Source organism: Syngnathoides biaculeatus, chromosome 7 (genome assembly GCF_019802595.1).
Source record: "Syngnathoides biaculeatus isolate LvHL_M chromosome 7, ASM1980259v1, whole genome shotgun sequence".
NCBI classification, from domain to species: Eukaryota; Metazoa; Chordata; class Actinopteri; order Syngnathiformes; family Syngnathidae; genus Syngnathoides; species Syngnathoides biaculeatus.
The window spans coordinates 11,423,193-11,444,999 of NC_084646.1; the positions used below are offsets into that span (position 1 = coordinate 11,423,193).

At 51.3% G+C, this 21,807-nt stretch overlaps 5 protein-coding genes across 13 annotated transcripts; 2 read left to right on the forward strand and 3 right to left on the reverse strand.

Moving 5' to 3' along the window:
• Nucleotides 1-1,524: 1,524 nt before the first annotated feature.
• On the reverse strand, nt 1,525-7,378 carry scp2b (sterol carrier protein 2b). 3 transcript variants are annotated; one of them, XM_061825912.1, is made up of 5 exons: nt 7,247-7,378; nt 4,203-4,293; nt 3,983-4,118; nt 3,822-3,901; nt 1,525-3,280 (listed from the first exon to the last, which is right to left on the reverse strand). In XM_061825912.1, the coding sequence occupies exons 1-5, from the start codon at nt 7,270-7,272 to the stop codon at nt 3,185-3,187; spliced, it is 429 nt and encodes a 142-aa protein (XP_061681896.1). In that variant the 5' UTR covers nt 7,273-7,378; the 3' UTR covers nt 1,525-3,184. The 3 variants fall into 3 exon arrangements, with proteins under 3 accessions (XP_061681896.1, XP_061681895.1, XP_061681897.1); XM_061825911.1 differs by lacking the exon at nt 7,247-7,378 and adding an exon at nt 5,837-5,966; XM_061825913.1 differs by lacking the exon at nt 7,247-7,378 and adding an exon at nt 4,576-4,738 and having other exon boundaries at nt 1,596-3,280.
• On the forward strand, nt 5,523-11,317 carry cpt2 (carnitine palmitoyltransferase 2). 2 transcript variants are annotated; one of them, XM_061825898.1, is made up of 8 exons: nt 5,523-5,999; nt 6,634-6,714; nt 6,801-6,907; nt 7,125-7,605; nt 7,890-8,120; nt 9,012-9,307; nt 10,080-10,376; nt 10,456-11,311. In XM_061825898.1, the coding sequence occupies exons 1-8, from the start codon at nt 5,824-5,826 to the stop codon at nt 10,794-10,796; spliced, it is 2,010 nt and encodes a 669-aa protein (XP_061681882.1). In that variant the 5' UTR covers nt 5,523-5,823; the 3' UTR covers nt 10,797-11,311. The 2 variants fall into 2 exon arrangements, with proteins under 2 accessions (XP_061681882.1, XP_061681883.1); XM_061825899.1 differs by having other exon boundaries at nt 5,992-6,066; nt 10,456-11,317.
• Nucleotides 11,318-12,132: 815 nt separating this feature from the next.
• On the reverse strand, nt 12,133-14,672 carry magoh (mago homolog, exon junction complex subunit). Of its 3 annotated transcripts, none has more exons than XM_061824084.1 (5): nt 14,533-14,672; nt 13,244-13,302; nt 13,053-13,163; nt 12,420-12,502; nt 12,133-12,327 (listed from the first exon to the last, which is right to left on the reverse strand). In XM_061824084.1, the coding sequence occupies exons 2-5, from the start codon at nt 13,256-13,258 to the stop codon at nt 12,228-12,230; spliced, it is 309 nt and encodes a 102-aa protein (XP_061680068.1). In that variant the 5' UTR covers nt 13,259-13,302; nt 14,533-14,672; the 3' UTR covers nt 12,133-12,227. The 3 variants fall into 3 exon arrangements, with proteins under 3 accessions (XP_061680068.1, XP_061680070.1, XP_061680067.1); XM_061824086.1 differs by having other exon boundaries at nt 14,509-14,633; XM_061824083.1 differs by lacking the exon at nt 14,533-14,672 and adding an exon at nt 13,973-14,486.
• Nucleotides 14,672-17,912, forward strand: aatf (apoptosis antagonizing transcription factor). 2 transcript variants are annotated; one of them, XM_061824078.1, is made up of 5 exons: nt 14,672-14,942; nt 15,397-15,641; nt 15,828-15,888; nt 16,586-16,882; nt 17,031-17,912. In XM_061824078.1, exons 1-5 carry the CDS (start codon nt 14,678-14,680, stop codon nt 17,372-17,374), a joined length of 1,212 nt encoding a protein of 403 aa, XP_061680062.1. In that variant the 5' UTR covers nt 14,672-14,677; the 3' UTR covers nt 17,375-17,912. The 2 variants fall into 2 exon arrangements, with proteins under 2 accessions (XP_061680062.1, XP_061680061.1); XM_061824077.1 differs by having other exon boundaries at nt 15,397-15,888.
• On the reverse strand, nt 14,868-21,708 carry med8 (mediator complex subunit 8). Of its 3 annotated transcripts, none has more exons than XM_061824080.1 (9): nt 21,690-21,708; nt 21,462-21,552; nt 20,395-20,516; nt 19,624-19,768; nt 19,167-19,361; nt 18,997-19,084; nt 18,502-18,711; nt 18,201-18,258; nt 14,868-15,007 (listed from the first exon to the last, which is right to left on the reverse strand). In XM_061824080.1, exons 2-9 carry the CDS (start codon nt 21,465-21,467, stop codon nt 14,977-14,979), a joined length of 855 nt encoding a protein of 284 aa, XP_061680064.1. In that variant the 5' UTR covers nt 21,468-21,552; nt 21,690-21,708; the 3' UTR covers nt 14,868-14,976. The 3 variants fall into 3 exon arrangements, with proteins under 3 accessions (XP_061680064.1, XP_061680063.1, XP_061680065.1); XM_061824079.1 differs by lacking the exon at nt 14,868-15,007 and adding an exon at nt 15,725-15,860; XM_061824081.1 differs by lacking the exons at nt 14,868-15,007; nt 21,690-21,708 and having other exon boundaries at nt 18,054-18,258; nt 19,167-19,307.
• Between the last annotated feature and the right edge of the window lie 99 nt (nt 21,709-21,807).

Sequence of the window (21,807 nt, forward strand, 5' to 3'; positions counted from 1 at the left end):
CACGGGGTTCCAATCCCGAGGGTTGCCTGCCTGCCTATGTGGCTTTTCTCCGGGTCGGCGCTCTCTGGTGTCCTCTCAAAAATACGCAACATTCATTGCACACTCCAAATTGATCGTGAGCGCGACTGTTGTCTGTCTCCGTGCGCCCTGCGATTGGCCGGCGACCGATTCAGGGTGCAACCCCGCCTCCTCGCTGGAAAGTCCACTTGTGATTCATGCGCATGCGTTGCTAACGGGGGAACGAACTCTGGGTACAGAGTTGACGGTTACTGGGAAATCCCCTGCGGTCTCATCGTTCCCCTTCTTCTACAAAGAGCCAACTAACATCCCTTTTATCCTAACCTAACCTCAAAACTAAAGTATACACATAGCCTCCACTCCCTGAGAAGGGTTGCGTCAGGAAGGGCATCCGGCGTAAAAATTGTGCCAAACATCTGAGATGACACGCTGTGGCGACCGACCCCGAAAGGGACAAGCCGAAAGAAACTTACTTACTTTTACACATATCTGTACGTTCGCTGTTTTTCCACGAAAATTCACCGACAAGTTGACGAATGGCACACGTCGAAGCGCGGATGCGGACGTTTCAGACTAGCCGGAAGCTGACAAAATATACGCGCATGCGCATTGATCACAAGAAGACTTTTCAGCACAGGGAGCGCTCAGACCGTCACACCGGCACTCCTGTGACCCTTGTGAGGATAAGGGACGGATGGATCGATTGTAAGTCAGCCGGTCGGTCGGCGAGTTAGTCGTCAGTGAAGAAGAATCATCTTTATTGTCGTGAACGTGCACCCGAAATGAATTCTTTGCATTTTACCCACCGGGGCCAACACAGTGGAGCGGGGGTATCGGTGCCTCGCTCGAGGACACCACGGCGGCGAGTCCGGGGGATGCTCCTGGTCAAGGCCTTGAACCCGGGTGATCTTAACCGTCGCTTACTTAGCCAGCCAGTTAGTCGGGTCGCGGGCGGAGAGGCCATTCAGTCGCTTAGGTGATTGGTCGCGACGAGTCGGTTGGCGTCTCAGCGTCCATCGGTTAGTCGCTTAGTCGGCCAATTAGTTGGGAGCTGGCTCCATCGGTTAGTCAGCGAGCAATTTGTCAGTCGGGGGCTTTGATTTTGTTTTCGACATTTCTACTAAGACAAAACCGCCGCTTCGTCGTCCATCGAGCGACGTTCCGGTTCACGCGCCCAAGGAAGGGAACAAGAGGAGCGGCGCCGACGTCTTCCGTAAGTCTCACGCTCACGAGGTTGCGCAACTTGATGCGGATGATTTGTCATTTTTGTCGGCGACCGGCGGCTTCCGAGTACTTGATTGGAACCAGATCTCGGGATGACGCAAGATCGCAAACGCCTTCCGTTTAGGCGCTTTTTGGACACGTTGACGCCGTCCCTAATGAAGTGGCCGAAGGGGCCTTTTGCACCGCCTCCTCGCAACAACTTTGACTGGCGGCTTATTATGGGATGGATGCGATTGCTCGGCACAGGCCGGAGCGTCGCTTGCACCTTCGTCAAAACATCGTTCGTGTTTCCTTCGTGGGTCGCTTAGTTAGTTAAGCTCATAACTGGGTCGTTAGTCCAGATTGAGTTTTTCTTCCTGGACACATAAATAATCGAGAAGTAGCTCGTTTGGAAACAAACTTTATTGTCATCTCACAGATCATTAGAAAACAATCAGCGCTTGTTCCGCTTGGCACTTTGTTCATTTTCACAAAGATTGGACTGCCGAATGGTGATTATTTTTTTTCTACAGAAAAACAACAACAACAAAAAAAAAAAAAACCCCACTGAAAGGTCCCAAGCCAGCCCTAAAAACCATTTCACGGAGCCTAAAAAAACATTTTTTGCATTTTTACTGTCGGTCGTCAGCGTAACCGGAGGCCACGTCGCAGAGTGGGACATCTCTGCAAAAACAACAGGAACAATTCCAAAGTGGCCCACTTTCCGACAACTGCACTGTTGCCCCCCCCCCCCAAAAAAAAAAAAAGTGTCTGAAAAGCTGTCGGTGACCTCGTGCGTGCGGGGATGTCGACGCGTTCCCGCGGGTCCCGGCCGCAGTCGGGTCGGAGCGGCGGTACCGAAGCTTCTGTCGCGCGCCTGCGAGCTAAAGCTTAGTTCAAAAGCCCGAGAACGCAACGCGCTTTCCCGTCGCTACAATAATAAAATAAAGAGAAAAGGCGGCAGCCCCCGTGTTGCCCAAATGAACAGAAAAGAAAAGCGGGAGAAGGGATGGAAACCAGTAAATGGAAAACACGTGTTGGACTCCATCTTGGAGGCCCCTCCTACAAACAAGTCCAAATTGGAAAGTTCTGAGCAAGTCCCGAGTTACTGCGGTAAAAAAAAAAAAAAAAAAGGCACACAAAGCAAGTGGAGTCAAGTCAGCACTTGCGTGGTCCAGCTGGAACTCGGTAAGGTGGGGGGGAGGCACCAACTCAGCTGTGGTTCCAACTAGCCTGATGCACGTTCAAGGGGCCCCGAGCGCCTGCACTCCTACTTCTTCTTCTTCTTCTTCTTCTTTAGGGATCAAACTAGCAGACGCTTTGCCATTCTCGACCTTTTACACATAAGTTCGTCCTCGCCGGGGGGGGGGGGGGCTTTTGTCCGGAGTCACCAAGGACGCCTCAAAAAGGTAAAACCAAAAAAGTGACCTGCAATCGGCTGAGGGGGACAAACGGCGTCGTCCGTTATCCCACCTCATCATCTTCGTGCGTCGCAATCATGTCGACCAAAAAATGTGATACAATTTATGATTTTTTTTTGTTTTTATTGTCAAGTCACCGCAAAAGTGATAGAAAAGCAAGTTCATGAGGGGATGAGAACCCGGTCGGTCGAACTGCGAGGCCAACATCGGCGCAAATGAAATTAAATGTCATTGGAGTCCGTTTCTAATTTGGAGTTGCGAACCTTGCGTGTTGCCCATTTGGATCCAAAACATCACCCTGAAAAGTCATGTTCAGACCCCCCACCCCACCCCCCAAAAAAATGTTACTTGCATCTCTCTTCACTCTGCATCGTAGCCTAGCGCTCACACACACACACACACACAAAAAGGTACACTTGAATATCGACTCATTACGCAATTTTTCACCCGGAACCAGCACGTAGTGGAAGTCAAAAGTCAAGGCCAGCGTTTCCTACTTGGGGGGGGGGGGGGTGGGGGTCCCACGGTCGGTGGCTTCACGTCTACAGCTTGGCCTTGGCGGGGGTCAGCTGAAGGTTCTGCAGCTTCATGGCCAGGCCCATGTTGCCGGTGATCTTCAGCTTGCCCTGGAAGAAGGCCTGGAAAAGAAAAATTCAGGGTCTTGGGGGGGGGTCCGGGGACAGAGCGCTCGGATTCTTGCACGCCCCCTTACGGCGAGAGCGCCCGTTTCTACTCGCGCTGACATGTGACTAAAACGGGCCAATCGCGAGAAGCGAGCTCCTCGATATTCCCCACCCGGCAACTTTGTGGGACGCGCAAGCTCCGCGGAGGTCGCGTAAGCCTTCGGCTGTTTGGACGTTTTTCGGCTTGGGCGTTGTACCGCGTCGGAATCGCAATCATCTTTACGTGGCCGGGACGTGGAAAACCACGCAAAGGAATTTGTCTGCCACGACGGTCGACAGGCAACGTGAAACCGCAGCCGCTGAGCAACGGCAGGTGACCAGTAATGTGGTAACGGCTATTGTGCCACAAAATGTGGGTTAGCGGCGAGCTCGACAGGAAGAGATGCCGTAACGGCCCGCTTGGCCTTAGCTTGCGCGCAACGCCCTGTCCCGGTGTCCTTTGCAAAGATCAACCATCTGGAAGACTTTGGAACGCCACCCGCCGACGTGTCCGTACCATCTGCGGGTTCATCTTTCCCGTCATCATGTCCAGCAGGTCCGAGTCGGACATGGCGATGGTGCAGTCTGCTTTCTTGGCTGAGAGACACACACACCCAAAAAAAAAAAAAATGTCGATCAAACATTTCATTCCCGTCTCCACGGGCCCGATCGTGTCACCCGCGTCGTTGTCGTTGTGCACGCAGCCGCTGCCGTTCTTGACGTCGACGAACCACGTGGCCTCCTTGCCGCCCGGACCGTCCTTCACCTTGAACGCAAACACGCCGCCGATCTTCTTCACAAACGCGGCGCCGTCCTGCTCAAACATGGCGCACACGTCTCGGAACTCCTGGAGCAACCTTGGAACGACCTTTGACCTCCTCCTCGTCCACCACCTCACCTCCTGCAGCTTCTTGTTGATCTCCTGGAAGACGGCGTGAGCCTTGAAGCCCTCCAGGCTGTCGCTGGCGCCGCTCCCGGCGGCCGCAATCCTGCGCACAACAAATATTTTCGGTTTCTCAGCATGGAAAAAACACAAAAGCAATTTAGAAGAAAAAAAAAAAAAAAACAAGGGCTCCGATCTCAAACTTCCAACTGCACCATTTAGCGAACATTTCTTTTTCTTGAACAAACGAATCCCAAAAATGAGCGTCGGGACATTTGTTTTGCACAACATCCGAGCTGAGCTGACGCTCTGTCACAAATGCGATGAAACAAAAGTAAGCTTAGATGAAAAGCAAAACGAGTCCTTATTGTCTTGTGTTCGCTCGTACCTCGGGGGGTGAATTTCGGGCATTTTGTCGAGAACAACGAGACGAAGTCACACTGGCAAGGAAGGAAAAAAAAAAAAAAAAAAAAAAAAAAGAGTTCCCAGGAGGTCCGCGCAAGTGTCAGCGAACTTTACTGCGCTTGTTTTTGCACACCGCACTTCCGGGTTGCCTGCCTTTTTTTTTTTTTTTTTTTTTTTTGCTCAGACTCGATCAGTCGACGTCAGAGTAGGTCGTATTTTGTCGCCAACTTTCAGAAGTTCCGCGCACATTGTTCCATTGACGTAATAGTAAAGATGAAATGACAATATTTTCTGAGGGATTCGTGACGTCTTGCATCCGTTCCTAGTTGAAATGATCGATCTCGATCGATTATAACGTTTATTCAACGCTAATAATGAATATGTCGTGAATAAAGCATTATCTGAGCGTAAGTATTGTGTCGTGAATATTGTGTAACAAATGTCAATTTACTGGCTTTGCCATTAGCCTTGCGAGAAACGAGTTCCAACGCTCATGTTGTTGAATTGCTGCGTTCACGTCTCAAAAGTCGTCGCTGTCGCTTGACAATGTGTGTTGGAACCGGAGCGGCTTCATCGACGGGATACAAATTCCTCGGGTGTTTATGACGTCATTGGTCAAATCAAGATAATTCCTATTCTAATTCTAACAAGAGCGATACTGGATTATTATAGACTACTGCGTTTGGACAGTACCATCTTGTGGTCAAGAGGCCACACTACAGTAGCGATTTGTTGAATTTCTGCTTTATGTACTTTAGTAGGAGGCTCGTATGAACACCGTGTAGCTTTCGGCGAACACGAATAAAGTCCGATTGTACTTATTTACACGAAATAAAAGTTTAAAACGTGAATTACGGGGGGGGCGGGCGTGGTTTTGAGAGCACGTGACAAAAATAGAGCGCCTTGACTTCCTGTTTTTGTTTTTACTATATTCATCCCCGCGCCATAATATTAATATATATTGGTTTGGAGAGGCTAGAACCGACATTGCGGTTAATTTGTGTGGAGAGGTTTCATCGGTGGCATAAAACAGCACTAAATCAATAAGAGACGTCGGTATTTAGTGCGCTACGGAAGCCGGTTGCTAGCGCCAGCTAGCTCACCGTGTGTTTTTTTTTTTTAAAAGGAGCTAGCTTCGGGTGACAGCTGACTTGTCCCCCTCCCGGGAGCGTCTTCGTCACGTCAACTCAATTATCGCCTTTACGGGTTTGTTTTGCCTCACTCGCGCGTCATGGCCAACGTACTCTGTCTGGATACGTTGAGGAAACCGGCCAGTTTGATTCATTCGAGGTGGTCTTGGTGCTTGTCGAACAAGCGAAGGTACAACAGCAAAGACGAGAGTTCGTCTTCCGAGTACTTGCACAGGAGCATTGTGCCCACCATGCATTACCAGAAGAGTTTACCGAGGTGAGGAGCTCACTTCAAATCATCGCAAGGTGACACGTTCAACGTTCGCCATGAATGCAGGTTAAAGGTTAGAGTGCACTTTTACATTCCCCCGGTGGCCGCTAGAGGGGACCGTCGTACCGCTAACCACGCTCAACTTTTCAAGTGCCACCGTAAAATAGCAATATCTAAATGTGTATAAAAATGCGGCGCATATTCCATTTAGAGATATTGTAAGCCACTGTAACATTACGTACGCTTCTATTATGAAGACTGTGATGCAAAGGGAAAATGTATGAATAGGTTTCCAATGATCACCACCACGCTTAGACCCCAAAAAAACCAAAAAACCCTTCACCTTTGACCTCTACGACACACTAGATGACGTCACTTGAAACCGATCCATTGAGTCCTCCGGCTACGAACGAGTCGCGTTCATATGCCGGTCGTGTAAGACGAATTTCGTCCTAAGTCAGATGGGAGCGCATCCGCTTCGTGTTTTGTTTTGTATGCGAGATGGAAAAAGATGACACGCTGTGGCGACCCCTCACGGGAAAAGCCGCAAGAAAAAGAAGACGATTTCCACGTTGACTTGATCCGACGCTAAGTTGTTCCGAGGTGCGATGGCTTTGTCTGCCATTTTGTTGCTCCTCAGGTTGCCCATCCCAAAGCTGGAGGACACCATCAGGAGGTATTTAGCCGCTCAGCAGCCCCTCCTGGACGGCGGGCAATTCAGGTGAGCTCCGAGCCCCGCCCTCCCCGTCACGCGCACACACACGCAGACCTGAGCGCTTCCGTTTTGTCCCGTCTTCCTTCCTTCAGCGAGACCGAGAAGGTTGCTCGGGACTTCCTGGCCGGCGAAGGCAAAAAGCTTCACGGGGAGTTGCTGGCCCAGGACAAGAAAAACAAACACACCAGCTACATCTCAGGTGACGCGCGTACGACGCCCGCTTGCACGCGATGTGCCGTGACCGAGTTATCGTCTCTCAGACAATTTGGACAGTTTGAAGTTCAGCAAGGCCCCTCGAGCGGGATCCAAATGGTTTGCGATCCCTTTGAACGGTTGCGGCGCCGCTTCAAATTGGCCGTGTCTGTCGAGGCGCAGCCGTACTGAAACCTTTGCGTCGGCGCCGCCGCCCGTCTCAGGTCCGTGGTTCGACATGTACCTGTCGGCGCGCCAGCCGGTGGTGCTGAACTTCAACCCGTTCATGTCCTTCAACCCGGACCCCGACGCCGCCTACAACGAGCAGCTGGTGCGCGCCACCAACCTGACGTGCTCGGCCGTGCGCTTCATGAAGACGCTGCGGGCCGGCCTGCTGGAGCCCGAGGTCTTCCACCTGAACCCGGCCCGCAGCGACACCCGCGCCTTCAAGAGCTTGATCCGCCGGGTGCCCGCCTCGCTGGCCTGGTACGGCGCCTACCTGGTGAACGCGTACCCGCTGGACATGTCGCAGTACTTCCGCCTCTTCAACTCCACTCGCGTGCCCCGGCCGGGGCGGGACGAGCTGCTCACCGACGAAAGGGGGCGCCACCTGCTGGTCATGAGGAGAGGCAACATGTACGTCTTCGACGCGGTGGACGCCGACGGCGACTTGGTGGCGCCGGAGCAGATCCGCCGCAATCTGGGGTACGGCCACGCTCCAAATTGTCCAAACGATGGCGGAAGAAAGTCTTGCTCGCGGGCGTCTGTGAGTGTTTGTCTCGTTTTGTCGGCGTAAACCCCCGAATAACAACAAAAATGTTTCTACTTTTTTTTTTTTTTTTTTTTTTTGGGGGGGGGGGGAATAAGACCAAAAAAAAAAAAAAAAAAAAAAAAAAAAGCAAGGGCAGCGATGTCGTGTCGCTGTCCCGTGTGCGCGAAGGCGTTTGCGCGACTTCCTGCGGCGTTGAAAGGCTTCCGCTCCCCGTCAGGTTCATCCTGTCGGACGCGACGCCGGCGCCCGACTTCCCGCTGGGGGCGCTGACGACGGAAAACCGCGACGTGTGGGCGGGGCTGCGGGACAAGCTGGTGGCCCGCGGCAACGGCGAGGACCTGGCGGCGGTGGACGGCGCCCTCTTCTGTCTGTGCCTGGACGACGTCGGCTTGAGCGACAGCGTGTCGGCGTCGCACAACATGCTGCACGGCGACGGCGTCAACAGATGGTACGCCGCCTGCCCTCCCTATCCGCCTACTAGTGCCTTCCTCACTGCTGCGCTCGTCTTACTCGTAACCGTTTTCACGCTACTAGTGCCGACGCAGATCATCTAGTTGGCTGACTTAAGCCGTTTGGCCATTGATTCAGTTCAGCGTTCTCGATTTCCAGCTGATGGCGGATGTACTAGTTCCCTCTTTGTCCTCAGCGCACAAGCAGAAGGAGTCTGAAGTGTACTAGTTAGGTTTTTCCACTATTTTTTTCATTCTCGAAGTGCGCACTAGTTACCGGTGAGGCAAAACTGCGCCTCTTTGACATGTACGTGCTGCTAGTACTACTAGTTGCGTTGTGAAATTCTACATATTTACCTCATGAGTAGAAGATGGAGATGATTATTATTATTATTTTTTTTTTTTTCCCCAGTAAGGTCCTTGATTTACTCGTGTATGAAAGTATCACACTCCAGTGGAACAAAACTTTTAATAGCAAGTCTTCATCTACTAGTGCACCCAAGTCCTTGGACGAGTGTGCTGAATGTCGTTAGTAGTGAAGACAAAGAGCGTACCGGTACCGCAACCGCCACACAGATCTGACGCTGGGTGTCAAAAATATCGAGTAATGATGTCGTTGACAAGGACGCTGCAAGTGCAGGATGTATGCCTCCTAGTTCGGACTAGTCGTGTTACTAGTGCAGCACGCTAGTTGACTAGTAAGGTTTAATTGCACGCAAGTAAATCAACAGTAGCAGCACTCATACTGGTGAAAAATGTTAAAATGTTCGTCAGATAGTTTTTTTTTTTTGACTAGTGTGTCGAATTCTAGTAATACTATAATATTCTTGCTTGTGAGCACCAAGTGATTACTAGTACCAAAGCATTTAGTTTTGTTTTTGCCCGCTCAGGTTTGACAAGTCGTTCAGCATCATCGTGGCGAGCGACGGCCACGCCGCCATCAACTTCGAGCACTCGTGGGGTGACGGCGTCGCCGTACTGCGCCTCCTCAACGAGATCTTCCGGGACACCACGCGCAAGCCGCAAGTGCACCCCGACTCCGCTAGTAGCGGCGGTTCGCCGTGCGCCACCGTGCGGCGGCTGAACTTCAAGCTGGACGACGAGCTGCGGGACGGCATCAAAAACGCCAAAGCCGGATTTGACGCCGCCGTGTCCCAGCTCAGCATCGACGCCATGCAGTTTACAGGTGACCTCAGGAAAGCCCTGCTGCACTAGTGACCTTGCGCACGCTAGTAGTGCCGCTCTTGTGCGACCGTAAGAGGGTACACGTTTTTTTTTTTTCTTCATTTTTACTCTGTGTTCTTGATTCTCATTTTGAGGTCCATGCACGAGTTGACTCTTTGTTTTCACTCATAAGACAAGACCGTGCACTAGTTAAATGGCAGTGACAAGTGTTTGTCTTTCTACTAACGGATTTGCCCCTACAAGTGTCGCTTTTGGCCAACCAGTACACAATTTAACCACGAGTTGGGTTAGGGTTAGTGACATGACTGAGCTCGGCTAGTAGCGTGTGCCACATACGAGTAGCCTGATATGATCATAAATATGGACTAGATGCCCAAACGTTTTTGTAAGGGTTAGTCATTTGAAAATGTACTCGATATTCTGCATCAGGTCCATGTACTAGTATGCTCTTTGTTCCCGGTTGGTGACCAACTTTGGCATACTAGTAGGACCAGTACAATGACCGGGGGTCGCTAGTACATGCTGCGAGGCTCGATAGCGAATAAATGCCTGGTACATAGATCCTAGTTCTCCACGACGCGAGGTTTATTCCACCCGGACTAAACGTGCAAATTCATGGAGGCGGATATCTCGACGGTGACGTTTTCGGTCGCGCGCAGTTCTGTCGGGGAACTGCTCAAAAGCCATTTTTGGAGCTACTAGCAAGGACGAGGAGCGCGCCCGTCGGACGCGTGGAGCCGAATTGCCGAATGTGGCCTTCTGCCCGCCCGCAGGGGGCGGCAAAGAGCGTCTGAAGAAGGCCAAGCTGAGTCCCGACGCCGTGGCGCAGCTGGCCTTCCAGATGGCCTTCCTCCGGCAGTATGGCGCCACGGCGGCCTCGTACGAGTCCTGCAGCACGGCCGCCTTCCGGCACGGCCGCACCGAGACCGTCCGGCCCGCCAGCGCCTTCACCAAGCGCTGCGCCCACGCCTTCGTGAGCCGGCCCGGCGCGCACGACGCCGGCTCGCTGCTCCAGATGCTTCGCAGCTGTTCCGACTATCACGGGCAGCTGACCAAGGAGGCCGCCATGGGTGAGCGCGTCGCCGCCGCCGATCCGCCCATCCGCCTGCGGTCCTTCCGAGGCCCACGTGCGGCGTTTGCGCTTTTCAGGTCAGGGTTTCGACCGGCACCTGTTCGCCCTGCGCCACTTGGCCGCGGCCGCCGGCCGGCCCACGCACGCCTTCTACGCCGACCCCGCCTACGCCGCCATCAACCACGTCGTCCTGTCCACCAGCACGCTGTCCAGCCCCGCCGTGCAACTGGGCGGCTTCGCGCCCGTGGTGCCCGACGGGCTGGGCGTGGGCTACGGCGTCCACGACGACTGGATCGGCTGCAACGTCAGCGGCTACCCGGCGCGCGACGTCTCGCGCTTCCTGGGGTGCGTCCGCCAGTCGCTGGAGGACATCTTCGCCGTGCTGGACGGCGTGACGCTCGCAAACGTCCCGCGGTGAGTGGAAGTCACGTCGTCGCCGCCGTTGCGGGTGACCCACCGTGAAATTGATTGTGTGCGTGTGTGTCAATAAATTGTATTCAGTTGTTTGTATCAAAGACTGAAGAATGGTTAGTGGACTCGTTCATCACGAGTTGGGGTTGCCTCTGCAAGAGGTGAAATCTGTGAAGTGGTGGGCGCATTTTCATTGGACATTTTAACGCTAAATCACCCCAGTTGCATTCGTTTTTCCCTTATTAATCTCTGTGATACTCATCAAGATTTCTTATACTCTAAAATACATTCTGGATTGAACTCGAGTGAGGGTTCGGGTTCGGGTTGAATGCAACCCAAAGCCGTGAAAAGCAACACGGCCTTCTTCGCGTGCCGGAAGTCGCCGACAGCTGCGAACCTTCAAAGTGCGGAGAAGTTGCGTCTCCACGGCCGCCGAGCTGCTAACGCTCGCGTCTTCCTCTGCCAACGCACGTTTGCGACGAGCTCAAAAAAAAAGTCTGCGTTTTTCCCAAATCTCAAGACAAGCTAATAGATTGCCAAGCTTGGAGGTCACGTTTGAGACCGCAGCGGACGGCGAGGAGGAAGCGATGGCAAAAAGGAATCTCGACTGTTGAAATTTCCCAAAGCAAGCCGCATTTAACGCCACATTTTCTCCCAGCGATGCGTTGTCATGGATTCAAATGATATCATTTTATAATGAAACACTTTTGTCTCATTCCTTGTCAATCTTAAGTTTCTTACCTCCCAAGTTGAGATAAAAGCCATAGAAAGCAAGAAGAAATCGAACACGCGAGCGACGCGCGCCGGCTCGACTCGGCTCACGGCGACATCAAGCCACGCTTTGGAAAATAAGGAAAACCTTTTTCAAAATAAAAATCAAGATTAGGGAGCAGTTGCGGCCGTCTGCCAAATGCTGCGTGCAGCCAGACGGGACCCTCGATTGAAGCAAAAATAAATAAAAAAAAAAAAAATTTAAAAAGCATATATATATATATATATTTTTTTTTTGCCATTTGTCCTTTTCAAAAACGTTTTTGTTGTTTTCGAGGGACTGAACCAAATTGTTATTTCCGTTCATTCCAACACGGAACAGATGACTTGAGGCACGAGCGCGCTCGCAAAATGGACTCGACTCGGGACAAAAGATGCACTTTTTCCAGAGAGACAAAAAGTTTGGATGAGATGAAATGAAATGTAGACGACCTCAAAAAAATGGAGCCATTGCAAGCCATTGCCGTTTGGAGGAGGAGGAAGAAGAAACGTCGCCGATTTGAGGAAATAAGAATCGAGTGCTACTTTCAGCCAAAGCCAAGGAAGAATCTGGCAGGACGCTCTGACATTTCTTAGGCAAAAATTGTCAAAACTTTATTGAAAACGGAGACAAAAAGAAGCAAATGTACAAATGCGTGCGCGCCAACGACGACGACGACGGCGCCGCTTAGATGGGCTTGATCTTGAAATGAAGTCCGATCAGGCTGAACACCAAACACTTGAGGTCCTGCACCAGGTAATAAAAGACGCGCAGGCCTTCGGGATCCCTGATGACAAAAAAAAAAAATGCAAAAATTTGTTTCATTCAACGTTGGCCAAGTAGGAAATCAAAATCCGTCGGGTGCGTTTCTGTCCTCACTTGGACTGGTTGACGTCAATCAAAGAGCCGATTTTGGACGTGGTGAAGGAAATGTGCTCGTCGCCGATCACGATTTCCAGCTCCTTCACAAGAAAATATGTGATGACTCTTTGCACAAAGTACCATCGCACACAAATACTGCAGGAGCAACAATCAAACAAATGTATTTTGTCAATCATTTAACGTCTCGACAATTTCTGTCGTCGTACTTGAATGCCGACCGATTATTTTTGTCGGATTTATAAACATCTTTGATTTGGAAAAAAGGCCTAACCTCAGATAAATCCATTTTTCAAAATTATTACTTAAATATGAAAGGATTTCCAATTGAGAAATTTGATGACGATTCAGCTCCTGATTTGCTCTGCAACATGTTGCCACAATTTCCATATCCAAATGTCTTCCCCGTAAAGATACAAAAACCCATAAAAATAAACGTCAGTCTGCTTCCATGGCAGACGAAGAAATTTGACTTCTTTCAATTTAAGGTTGGGAGGTCGGAATTGCAACTCGTTGGACAATTTGGAGTCCGTCGAGTGCTTGAAACCATTCTCCAAATCACGGATTCATTTTTGCACCTCTGCATCCACTTATTTTGGCTGTTGTTGTTTTGTTTTTAAAAAGAGCACCAACCTGTCTGCCCACTCGGTCGGGCGGCGGCCAGAGGGCGTCGTCCTCTTTGGTGATCTCGCTGTCGTCGATAATTCTCTTCAGCTCCTCCATGACGCTCTTGTGGACGTACGCCTGTGAGGACAAAACAAAACAAAACAAGAAAACGTGTCGGCTGGCTCGCAATCGGTGAAAGCGCAACGCAGCGTTTTTACCTCCTTCCTGATCATGACGTCGTTCTTGTAGTTGCTGTTGTTGGCGTAGCGCAGTTTGCCTGCCACAAGGAAGAAGAAATCACAAAGTCGCGCAAAACCCGACAAACGTCTCGCCACCAAATGAAATCAGTTGCCAGTCATACGTCACGAAGATAATACGACCTTTAGAATAAAAACAAAACATATAAAGGCACATTTTTCTTGGTTGCAAAGTTTAATATGGTGGACAAATGATCCGTCTTTTTGTCCAAAATATTTCATTCATTGTAGATTTTGATCATTTTTTGGAATCTGTGCAAAGACAAATTCCGAGGACTTATCTAAACCACGTATCCATTATCAAAGTAGTTATTTCATAGTATTAGCATTATCTATTAGGTTTTTCAAATTATTTCATAGTCGTGTGAAATTTAGCCTCTTGACCAATGACATATGAAGGCAGAATAATCCCTACAGTAAAAACAAAATGATTCATTTGAGTCGGAAGGCGAATGAATGGCTGCTCGTGACGTCATCACCCGGCTCCCTAAACCGCGCGGCCTTTTTTTTTTTTTTCTGCCACCTTTCAATTTGAAGCTCGTTGCCAACAACGCGACGCTCGTGAAGTCGGAAATGTTGGACGCCGTTCAGAGTTTGGCGCATGTTTGGAGGAGCTGAGGCTTAGCCTTAGCCTTAGCCTAGCTTAGCCACGTTAGCTCGAGCGCACATCTCGTCCAACCGTGCACTTACCATCCGGTCGGAATTCAAACTCCAGGAACTCGTGTCCGAACTTGCCTTTGTGGCCAACATAATACCTCAAATAGAAGTCGCTAGTCGACATTTTACAGCGGAAAATTTCGGGTTTTTTTTTTTTTCCTGTTTCTGTGTTTCTTTTTTTTAGGAAAAGTTCCGCGCACACAAGCTAGCGAGCAGAAGCGAATCGTGACGTCACGCCCGCATGCGCACAACTATCGCTTGGACAAGCCCTGCGTTTTGTCTGGCAGGCTTCGTGTTGCTTGGATTTCATCTGGGCCACGTTCTTTGCTTTACGGACGACTTTTTTTTTTTTTTAAATGTCTTTTACTACTGGTTGAATATCATTCATTTTGTTTGATAGAGAAACAATAAAAACCCCTTCTTCGTATTTAATAATAATAACATGAAAGTGGGTTTTTTTTCGTGATAGAAAACAAGATAATAACTACTACTTGCTCGCCACTTGTTTAAAAAAAAATCTGCTCCATCGTGTGTGAATTTCCAGTATGAATTTAAAAAGGCGTAAATACCACTGTCACTGTGGCTTCACAAACCGCTTAAGTTTTTGTTGTTAAGTTATTGAACTCCGTAACGTGAATGAAGACAAACGCGGCATCGCGTCCGCCCAGTCGCGGGATTTTGGCGTGGCCGTGACGTCATCTGCGAGCGCCTCGGGCGTCCGCACGCGTTTTTCCGTCGATGGCGTCCGCTTGCTTCTCGCGGGAGCTCCAAGACCTCCTCAACCCGCTCCCAAAGTTCGCCGATCCCGAGGACGACCATGACGAGGCCACCAGAGCCCGCGTCAGCGACGCCTTCGCCGGGGACGTCGTCGACGAGGAGGCCGGCGGCGGCTTCAGCGCCCTGCGAAGACGGAACGACGGCGACGCGCTGGCCGAGGACGACGGAAGGTACCTGGGGAAGGCCGTCAGTAGGCGGCAGCTGCGGGACCAAGACCAAGACCGCGGTGAGTCCACCCGGAGAAGATGCTCCAGTGCGCTTCAAGTTGATCCCGAAATTTCAGCCCAAACGCTTCGTGGAAGATGCGACACGAATTGCAAAACGGCGACAACGTGAAACACGAACAAAGACAAAAGGATCAAAAACAATTCACTGAATTCAAGTCAAAGAAAACATTTTTCTACTTTAGGGTGGAATAGCTGAATTGTAACTTTCAGGAAGAATACTTATGGGTGGCATTTTTAACCATTAAAAAAAAAATCTCTCCATTTCAAATGTCCACTATCTTCATTTAAATATGTTATTTTTCATTGCCTCATTTCTGAGGAGAATTTCATTGGCGGGCGTCGACGGGGCAAACTTGGGCTGCTGTTTCGGATCAACTGCGTCGCTACATTTTATTATATTCTATGAACAAACCTGATCCAGATTTATGTTTCCCAATTTTCAATGTATCCAAGATGGCGAGGACGAGGACGAGGAGGACGGCAGTCTGGAAGAACTAGAAGAGGACGAAGAGGAGGCGGAGTCCGAGGCGGACTTGCACGAGCCGACGGGCGCCACGGACGACGGCGAGGGAGACCCGATGGAAGAGGATGAAGATGGCCTGGAGGAGGAGGACGGCGGCGGCGGCGCCATCTCCACCTTCTCCAAGGAGAAGCTGGACGAGGAGGTGGAGAAGGGCCAGGCGGTCCGGAAGCAGCTGGCGCTGTGGGAGCAGCTCCTGGAGGCCCGCATCAAGATGCAGAAGGCGCTGGCCAGCGCCAACCGCCTCCCGCGCCCGCACGCCCTTCCGCGCTTCCGGGACAGGGGCGGCCCCCGGCTGGCGGGCGCCGCCAAGGACGCGCGCAAGGCCTTGAAGGCGCTCCAGAGGTCCCTGCTGGACCTTCAGGAGCTGCTCGGCCGCCAGAGCGCCGTGCCGGTCCTGCCGGGCCGGGATGACGAAGATGAAGGTGAGTACCGCGTTCGAACCCATCCATCCGGTCCGCAAAAGGTGAAAACCGAAGCGATCGCGTCACTCCAAATAATCGGTTCCGAACGACGACGATCGCGATGGTGATGAGGGGGGGGGGGGGGGGGGCACACGAAATATTTCACATCTTTCATCGCATTTTTTAGGCTCCGTGGTGAGGGAAAGAAACAAAATGTTTCGGTACCGTCTGCCGCTCGGAACCTTCTGTCGGATTGTGCGAAAAAGGTCCAACGGGCGGACGGACCGCGAGGCACATTACGAGCCTCGGCCAACGGAAGGTTTTTTTTTTTTTTTTTTTTTTTTTCACCAAATATGTGACGGTTCCAAACGGGATTCCAACGTGTGCGTCGTCTTATTTTGAAGGGCTGACTTTGGCGTTTTGTCCACGTTGCCGACTCCTTTCCTGTTGCCAAAAGCCGCCGTTTGATGTCCGTCGTGCACTTTTTATCCAGATTGCCCAAATTTCCATCGCTTCAATTGATCCACGGGATTATTTGTTGTTCAGTTGCTCGCTGGCCCATTTTGTCGATTTTCTTTTACTAGAGCGTAATTAGAAGACGATATCGATGACGTCGATCAAGTAGCACGAGGGCCGCGATAGATTGCATCCAATTCATAAGCTGAAGGACGTGCATCGTGTCTTTCTCCTCCTCGGCGCGGACGGACGCTCGCTCAAGATGGCGGAGCGGCCCGGCGCAAAACGGCCACGTCCGCCTACCCCGAGGAGGCGTCCCGCCGTTTCGCCGCCTTCCGGCCGTACCGCGACGCCACGCTGCGGAAGTGGCACGACAGGACGCGGCTGGGCTCGGGCAAGCGCGGCGGCTTCGGCGCCTTCGAGCGCGACGTGGTCGTCCAAGTGGAGCAGATCCTGACGGACAAGGAGCGACTGGTGCGACGGACGCAGACGCGGCGCTCCGAGTACCGCGTCCTCGGCGACGCCGCCGACCCCTCGGAGCGGAATCTCGATGGGCCAGGTAACTTTTGATTGGTTTGACGGCGCGGACGAGGACCCGCAGTCTGCTTTTGAAATGTTTCCCATTTTTTTGGGTGAAGATTTTTTTTTTTTTTTTTTTTTAAATTCAATCCTTTCCTGTTTAAAAAAAAAAAAAAAAAATCTGCCAGCGCCTTCCAGAGGCGATCCGACGAAGGACGCGGACGAGGACGTCTTTGACGACGACGACTTCTACCACCAGCTGCTGCGCGAGCTGATCGAGCGCAAGACGGGCGGCGCCGACGGGCAGGTGGCGGCGGGTCGCCGCTGGCTGCAGATCCAGAAGCTGCGCAGCAAGATCAAGAAGAAAGTGGACACCAAGGCCAGCAAAGGTCGCAAGGTCAGGTTCGACGCGCACCCCAAGCTGCTCAACTTCATGGCGCCCGTCGTCCGGGACGACGAGGCGCTCGCCCACGACGCCCGCACCGAACTCTACAGGGGACTCTTTGGACCCGCAGACGCCGCCCGGCTGTGACGTCATCGTCTGTCAGATGATGATTTTCCTAAAAGATCGAGTGCGGTCTGGGACCTTTGCCCAATATATGGCGGACTGCCCTCGTGGCGTACGTGGTTGCAAGTTCTGGAGTACTCCGTTGTCCTCAATTTTATGTGCAGCGCTTCAGTCCAGTAAATGCCAATCGACCAATCAAAGTACTCCATTTGATTGAACCGCTCGTGCTCTAAATGTGCCCAAAAGTGTTTTTTGTTTTTCCCTGGCAAATCATTGAATAATATTTGATCGACGCTTGAACGGCGTTTCCACGAGTTTGTCAGAACCCTCCCAGAATCATTGAGCCGCTCGACCGAGTTTGAAATCTTGGCGTGTTTCGGCCGCACCGCAAACGCCGCGTTCTGCTTTGTGTCGGTCACGGGACGACGTTCGAGTCAAACATCTTGCGGATGCGACGACGGTCGCGATCGGGCGATACCAAACCCGTCCCGTCCTCCGAGGGGGGTTCTGGTTGATCCTCTTTTTTTTTTCTTGATACGGTCCAATATGCTTTGTAAAGATGCGACCGAGTACATTCGCAGTGCGAAATATTGACGACTGACCGTCGATTTCAAAGTTGCGCCCTGTCGACGTCGTTCGAGGGTGCGATGAAGCCACTGGACTTCCGGATCGCGGGCGACGTTCGGAAGCGAAGGAGACTTGCGCTGAGAACTTTTGTTTTTAATCCCATTTTCATTTTCAAACAAAAGAATGCGTTTCCTGGCCCTAAGAGGGAATCGTGCGCTCGCGCGGCTCGCCGGTGGTTGTTGCCGAGGTGACGAGGCCGATTGGCAGCCGGGCGGGGCCTCACCTGCCGTAAGGGTGCATGGACGCCGACTTGATGTTCGTCTTGATGCCCGGAAGCTTCCCTGAAATTTAAAAAAAAAAAAAAAAAAAAAACCCACGTCAACATCATGGGGAAGGCCACGCAAGAACCGGTTCAAGCCTGACTTTTAGACCTCAACCCTGCCCAGAAACTTTACTGATTGTCTAAAACTCGAACCCAGGACCTTCAACTCCAATTGGAATCCTTACCTGTCGTTTACAACTAGCAATGTCTTAAAAAAAAAAATAAAAACATTGTTAAACCCCAAACGTGGGGGGGGACGTACCCGGCTGTCCTTGCTGCTGGGGGGGCCCCCCGGGAAGCTGGCCGGCGGCGCCCCCGCTGGTGACCTGTTGCAGGGTGGGCCCGCCGGCGCCGGCCGCGGCCCCGGGGGGTCCGGGAGGCCGACACTTGGAGAGGCCTTTGCCGAACGCCACCGCCCCCACGAGGGCGCTGGTGTCGGCCGGGTTGAACCAGGACTTGCTCGGGCGTGGTGCTGAAAACGGGGGAGGAAAAAAAAAAAAATAAAAAAATCATCCCTTCTTTTTATCTATCTGTCAGATGTTCCTTCCCTCCTCCTTTCTGGCCCCTCCCATCCCCGACACGGTGTTTGATTCATCTTTTTAGCTCGACATTAAACTTGAAAGTGTGGATGATCCATATTTGTTTTAATTTAGCCAGCGACCGAATGGATGCAATTTGCATAATAACGCGCAACTTCCTTCCCTTTCGTGTCCTTTGCTCGTCCACCAACGGGCAAAAGCAAAACGACGCGTCTCACCCGCGCTTTCGGCGTCTCGCTCGTCTCTCGGGTTGCTCAGCTTCTCCAGCAGGCTGGAACACAACTTGTTCAAGGTCTGGATCTGTTTCTGGGAGGGGGGGGGGGGCAACATATGAGGAAAGAAGGGGGAGGGGGGGGGGGGGGCAAGGTGCCACTCGTGGCGTCGGCACCTGCGCCACTTCGGGCCCGATGCGGGCCGCCTCCACGCTGAGCTGCTTCTCCTGCTCCTCCACTTCGGGCTCGGGTTTGGTGCGCAGGTAGTCGGGGACGATCTCGTGGCTGAAGACGGGGACTCGCTGCTCCGTCGCTTTCTGACGGGCGGCCCGCAAAAGACGACAAGCAAAAAGAGAGGGCGACCGGATTTTCTGTGGACATTTTTTCCAGGAGTCGAACGAGCGCGCGAGCCCGAACGCAGTTAATCTTTCCCGACGAGCAAATCCCGCAAAGCGACTAACTAAACCTGCTCCACCCAAATCCCTTTGTAGCGGTTCGGGAGTCGCAAATGATTCACTTTGGAATCTTTCACTCAATCCCAGCTCATCTTCAGATCATTTGATCAATGACGACGGAGAGCAGGGAACGAGCTTTCGGTTTCCGCCCGGGGTTCAGTCCCGGAACTCGTCTCACCGCCAGCTCGTCGTCGCGGTCCTGAGAGAGCAGCAGCGGGATGATGAGCTGGTTACGGAACGACGGCGTCTTGTCGTTCTTCAGCAGCTTGTTGATGGTGTTCAGTTGACCCGACAGCAGGGCAAAGTTGTCCAGCACCGACGGCCTGGCGGGCACGCGACAAACAACAAGGTTAACGCCAACAAAGCTGGCATCCGGGCTGCAGAGGGCAAAACCCCCTGAAGCCCTGGGGGGAGGGGAGACGCAAACGGTGCAGCAATACAAGTTGATGAACAATGTCACGATATAGCCATAAACATTGGGAGGAGAAATGATGTCAATCCTTTGGAATTGCTTGCATTTCTGCAAAAATTGGTCCTAAAATGTGACATGATCTGGGTCTAAATCACAAGAAAAAACTAAACTTTCATACTTTTATTGCAAAATAGTCCCTAGATAAGGGTTAGGGAAAAACAAGAACCTGGAGGTTACAGATTCTGCAAGAGCTCATCATAGCGGGCCAATCTGAAGTCCAATGAAACTGAACAGGATTGGAGGCGTGGCTAAAAGCAGCTCTCAGACAACACGTGACGTGGCGAGCTCGAATCCTGCATTCCAACAAAAGAAATCAGGCGTGGGTGGCGTTCGGGCCCTTCTACAACGTTGGCGGACGCATATTATTTTGGCATGCTGGGTTTTTTTTAAACCCAACACTTTTTATGGAGGGGATCCGTCCCAATTTTGGGGTCCGAAAGGGGCGCGAGCAGACGTTTACGGCCGAGCGGTTCTCACCAGGTGAGGCGCTCGTACTCGTTTTCCAGCTTGAAGATGAACGAGTGGAGAGCATTTTTGATGTGCGCCACTTGCGTGATGAGCGACTCCAGCGAGGCTTCCAGCTGTTTTTCTTCGCGCTGCTGCTCCACCACCACCACCACCACAACAACAACAACAACGTCGTCAGTCTCGTAATTCCGGCGACCCGCTGCCGAAGTGCCGTTCAGCAGCAGCATTTCCCCCTTTTTAGTACCATGCGGCGCTCTCGTGTCATCTGGAAGAATCGTCTGCTTTGAAAACTGTTTATGTAAACATTATTAAACTTCATGCGCAATGTTGTTGTTGTCGTCATTTTGCTCGGGTTAGTGTTAGTCGTCGTATTGGCGTGCGCGGAGCCGCAAATAAAACTTTCGTTTGGAAAGCCAAATGATTTATTTCCACGATTCCAGTTCAAAAAGTGAAACTTTCACCGACGATATACTTGAAATTGTGGGCCCTGAAGTCTATGAAAGTTGAACTTGGAATGATGGACATAAAGTCACGGAAAAAGTCTTTTGGGAGGGAGGGAGGGAGGGACTGTACTTTTCTTGTCAATTCGTTTATTGCTGGCTTTGTTGACGTTACACTTTTCTGTGCTTGTCTTTGAACTTACTCCCTTAAAACGACGCGAAAAGGTTGAGGCTGAGCACGTCACAGAATTTACACGAAGGTTGGACTTTTTGGACTAACTCGCGGTTTTGTTTTGAAAGAACTTTCTTTGTATTTTAATGTTGGTCGAGGTGGTGGCTGCCGTATAAACAAGAACATGAAAAGGAAAATGAAAGTACAAACGGGAATTGTACGATTGAACTTTTTAGCCAATGATCTGTTGCACTCGATTCATTGATTGCAGCATTAGCTTAGCGGCTAATGCTAACCGCTCCCCTCGGATCGTCGGATTGTGAAGGCAAAAACAAAAAACCCCAAAAAAGACACACGACAAGGCGTCACTAAACTAGGGTGAGCCATTAGCATCTTTGAAAGTTTCAAAGTGTCACACACAAGACAAGTTTGCCTCCTGCCCGCGTAAAAAAAAGTTGGCTTACCTGCATCGTAGACACGCGAGCAAGCAAGCAAGCGAGCGAGTGCGCGACACTTATTTTGCGACACAAACACTTCCGGTGCGCTTTCAGCTTACTAAAAACATTTTGAAATAGAAACAATGGACATCGTTAGCAGATTCGATTGTGCGCATGTAAATGCACACCCTAAAACATGGTTTAACCATCAGTCGTTATCGCCATTATTTTTATTTTTCGTTCGCGTGAATTTACCTGCATTGTAAAACTTCACCATGCACATGACCTTTCAACCGTCGTTAGCTCAGACTTCCGGTTTAGCCATTTCTCGATAAGAAGACTTAAAAGCAGACAAATACTTTTGGAATTAGAA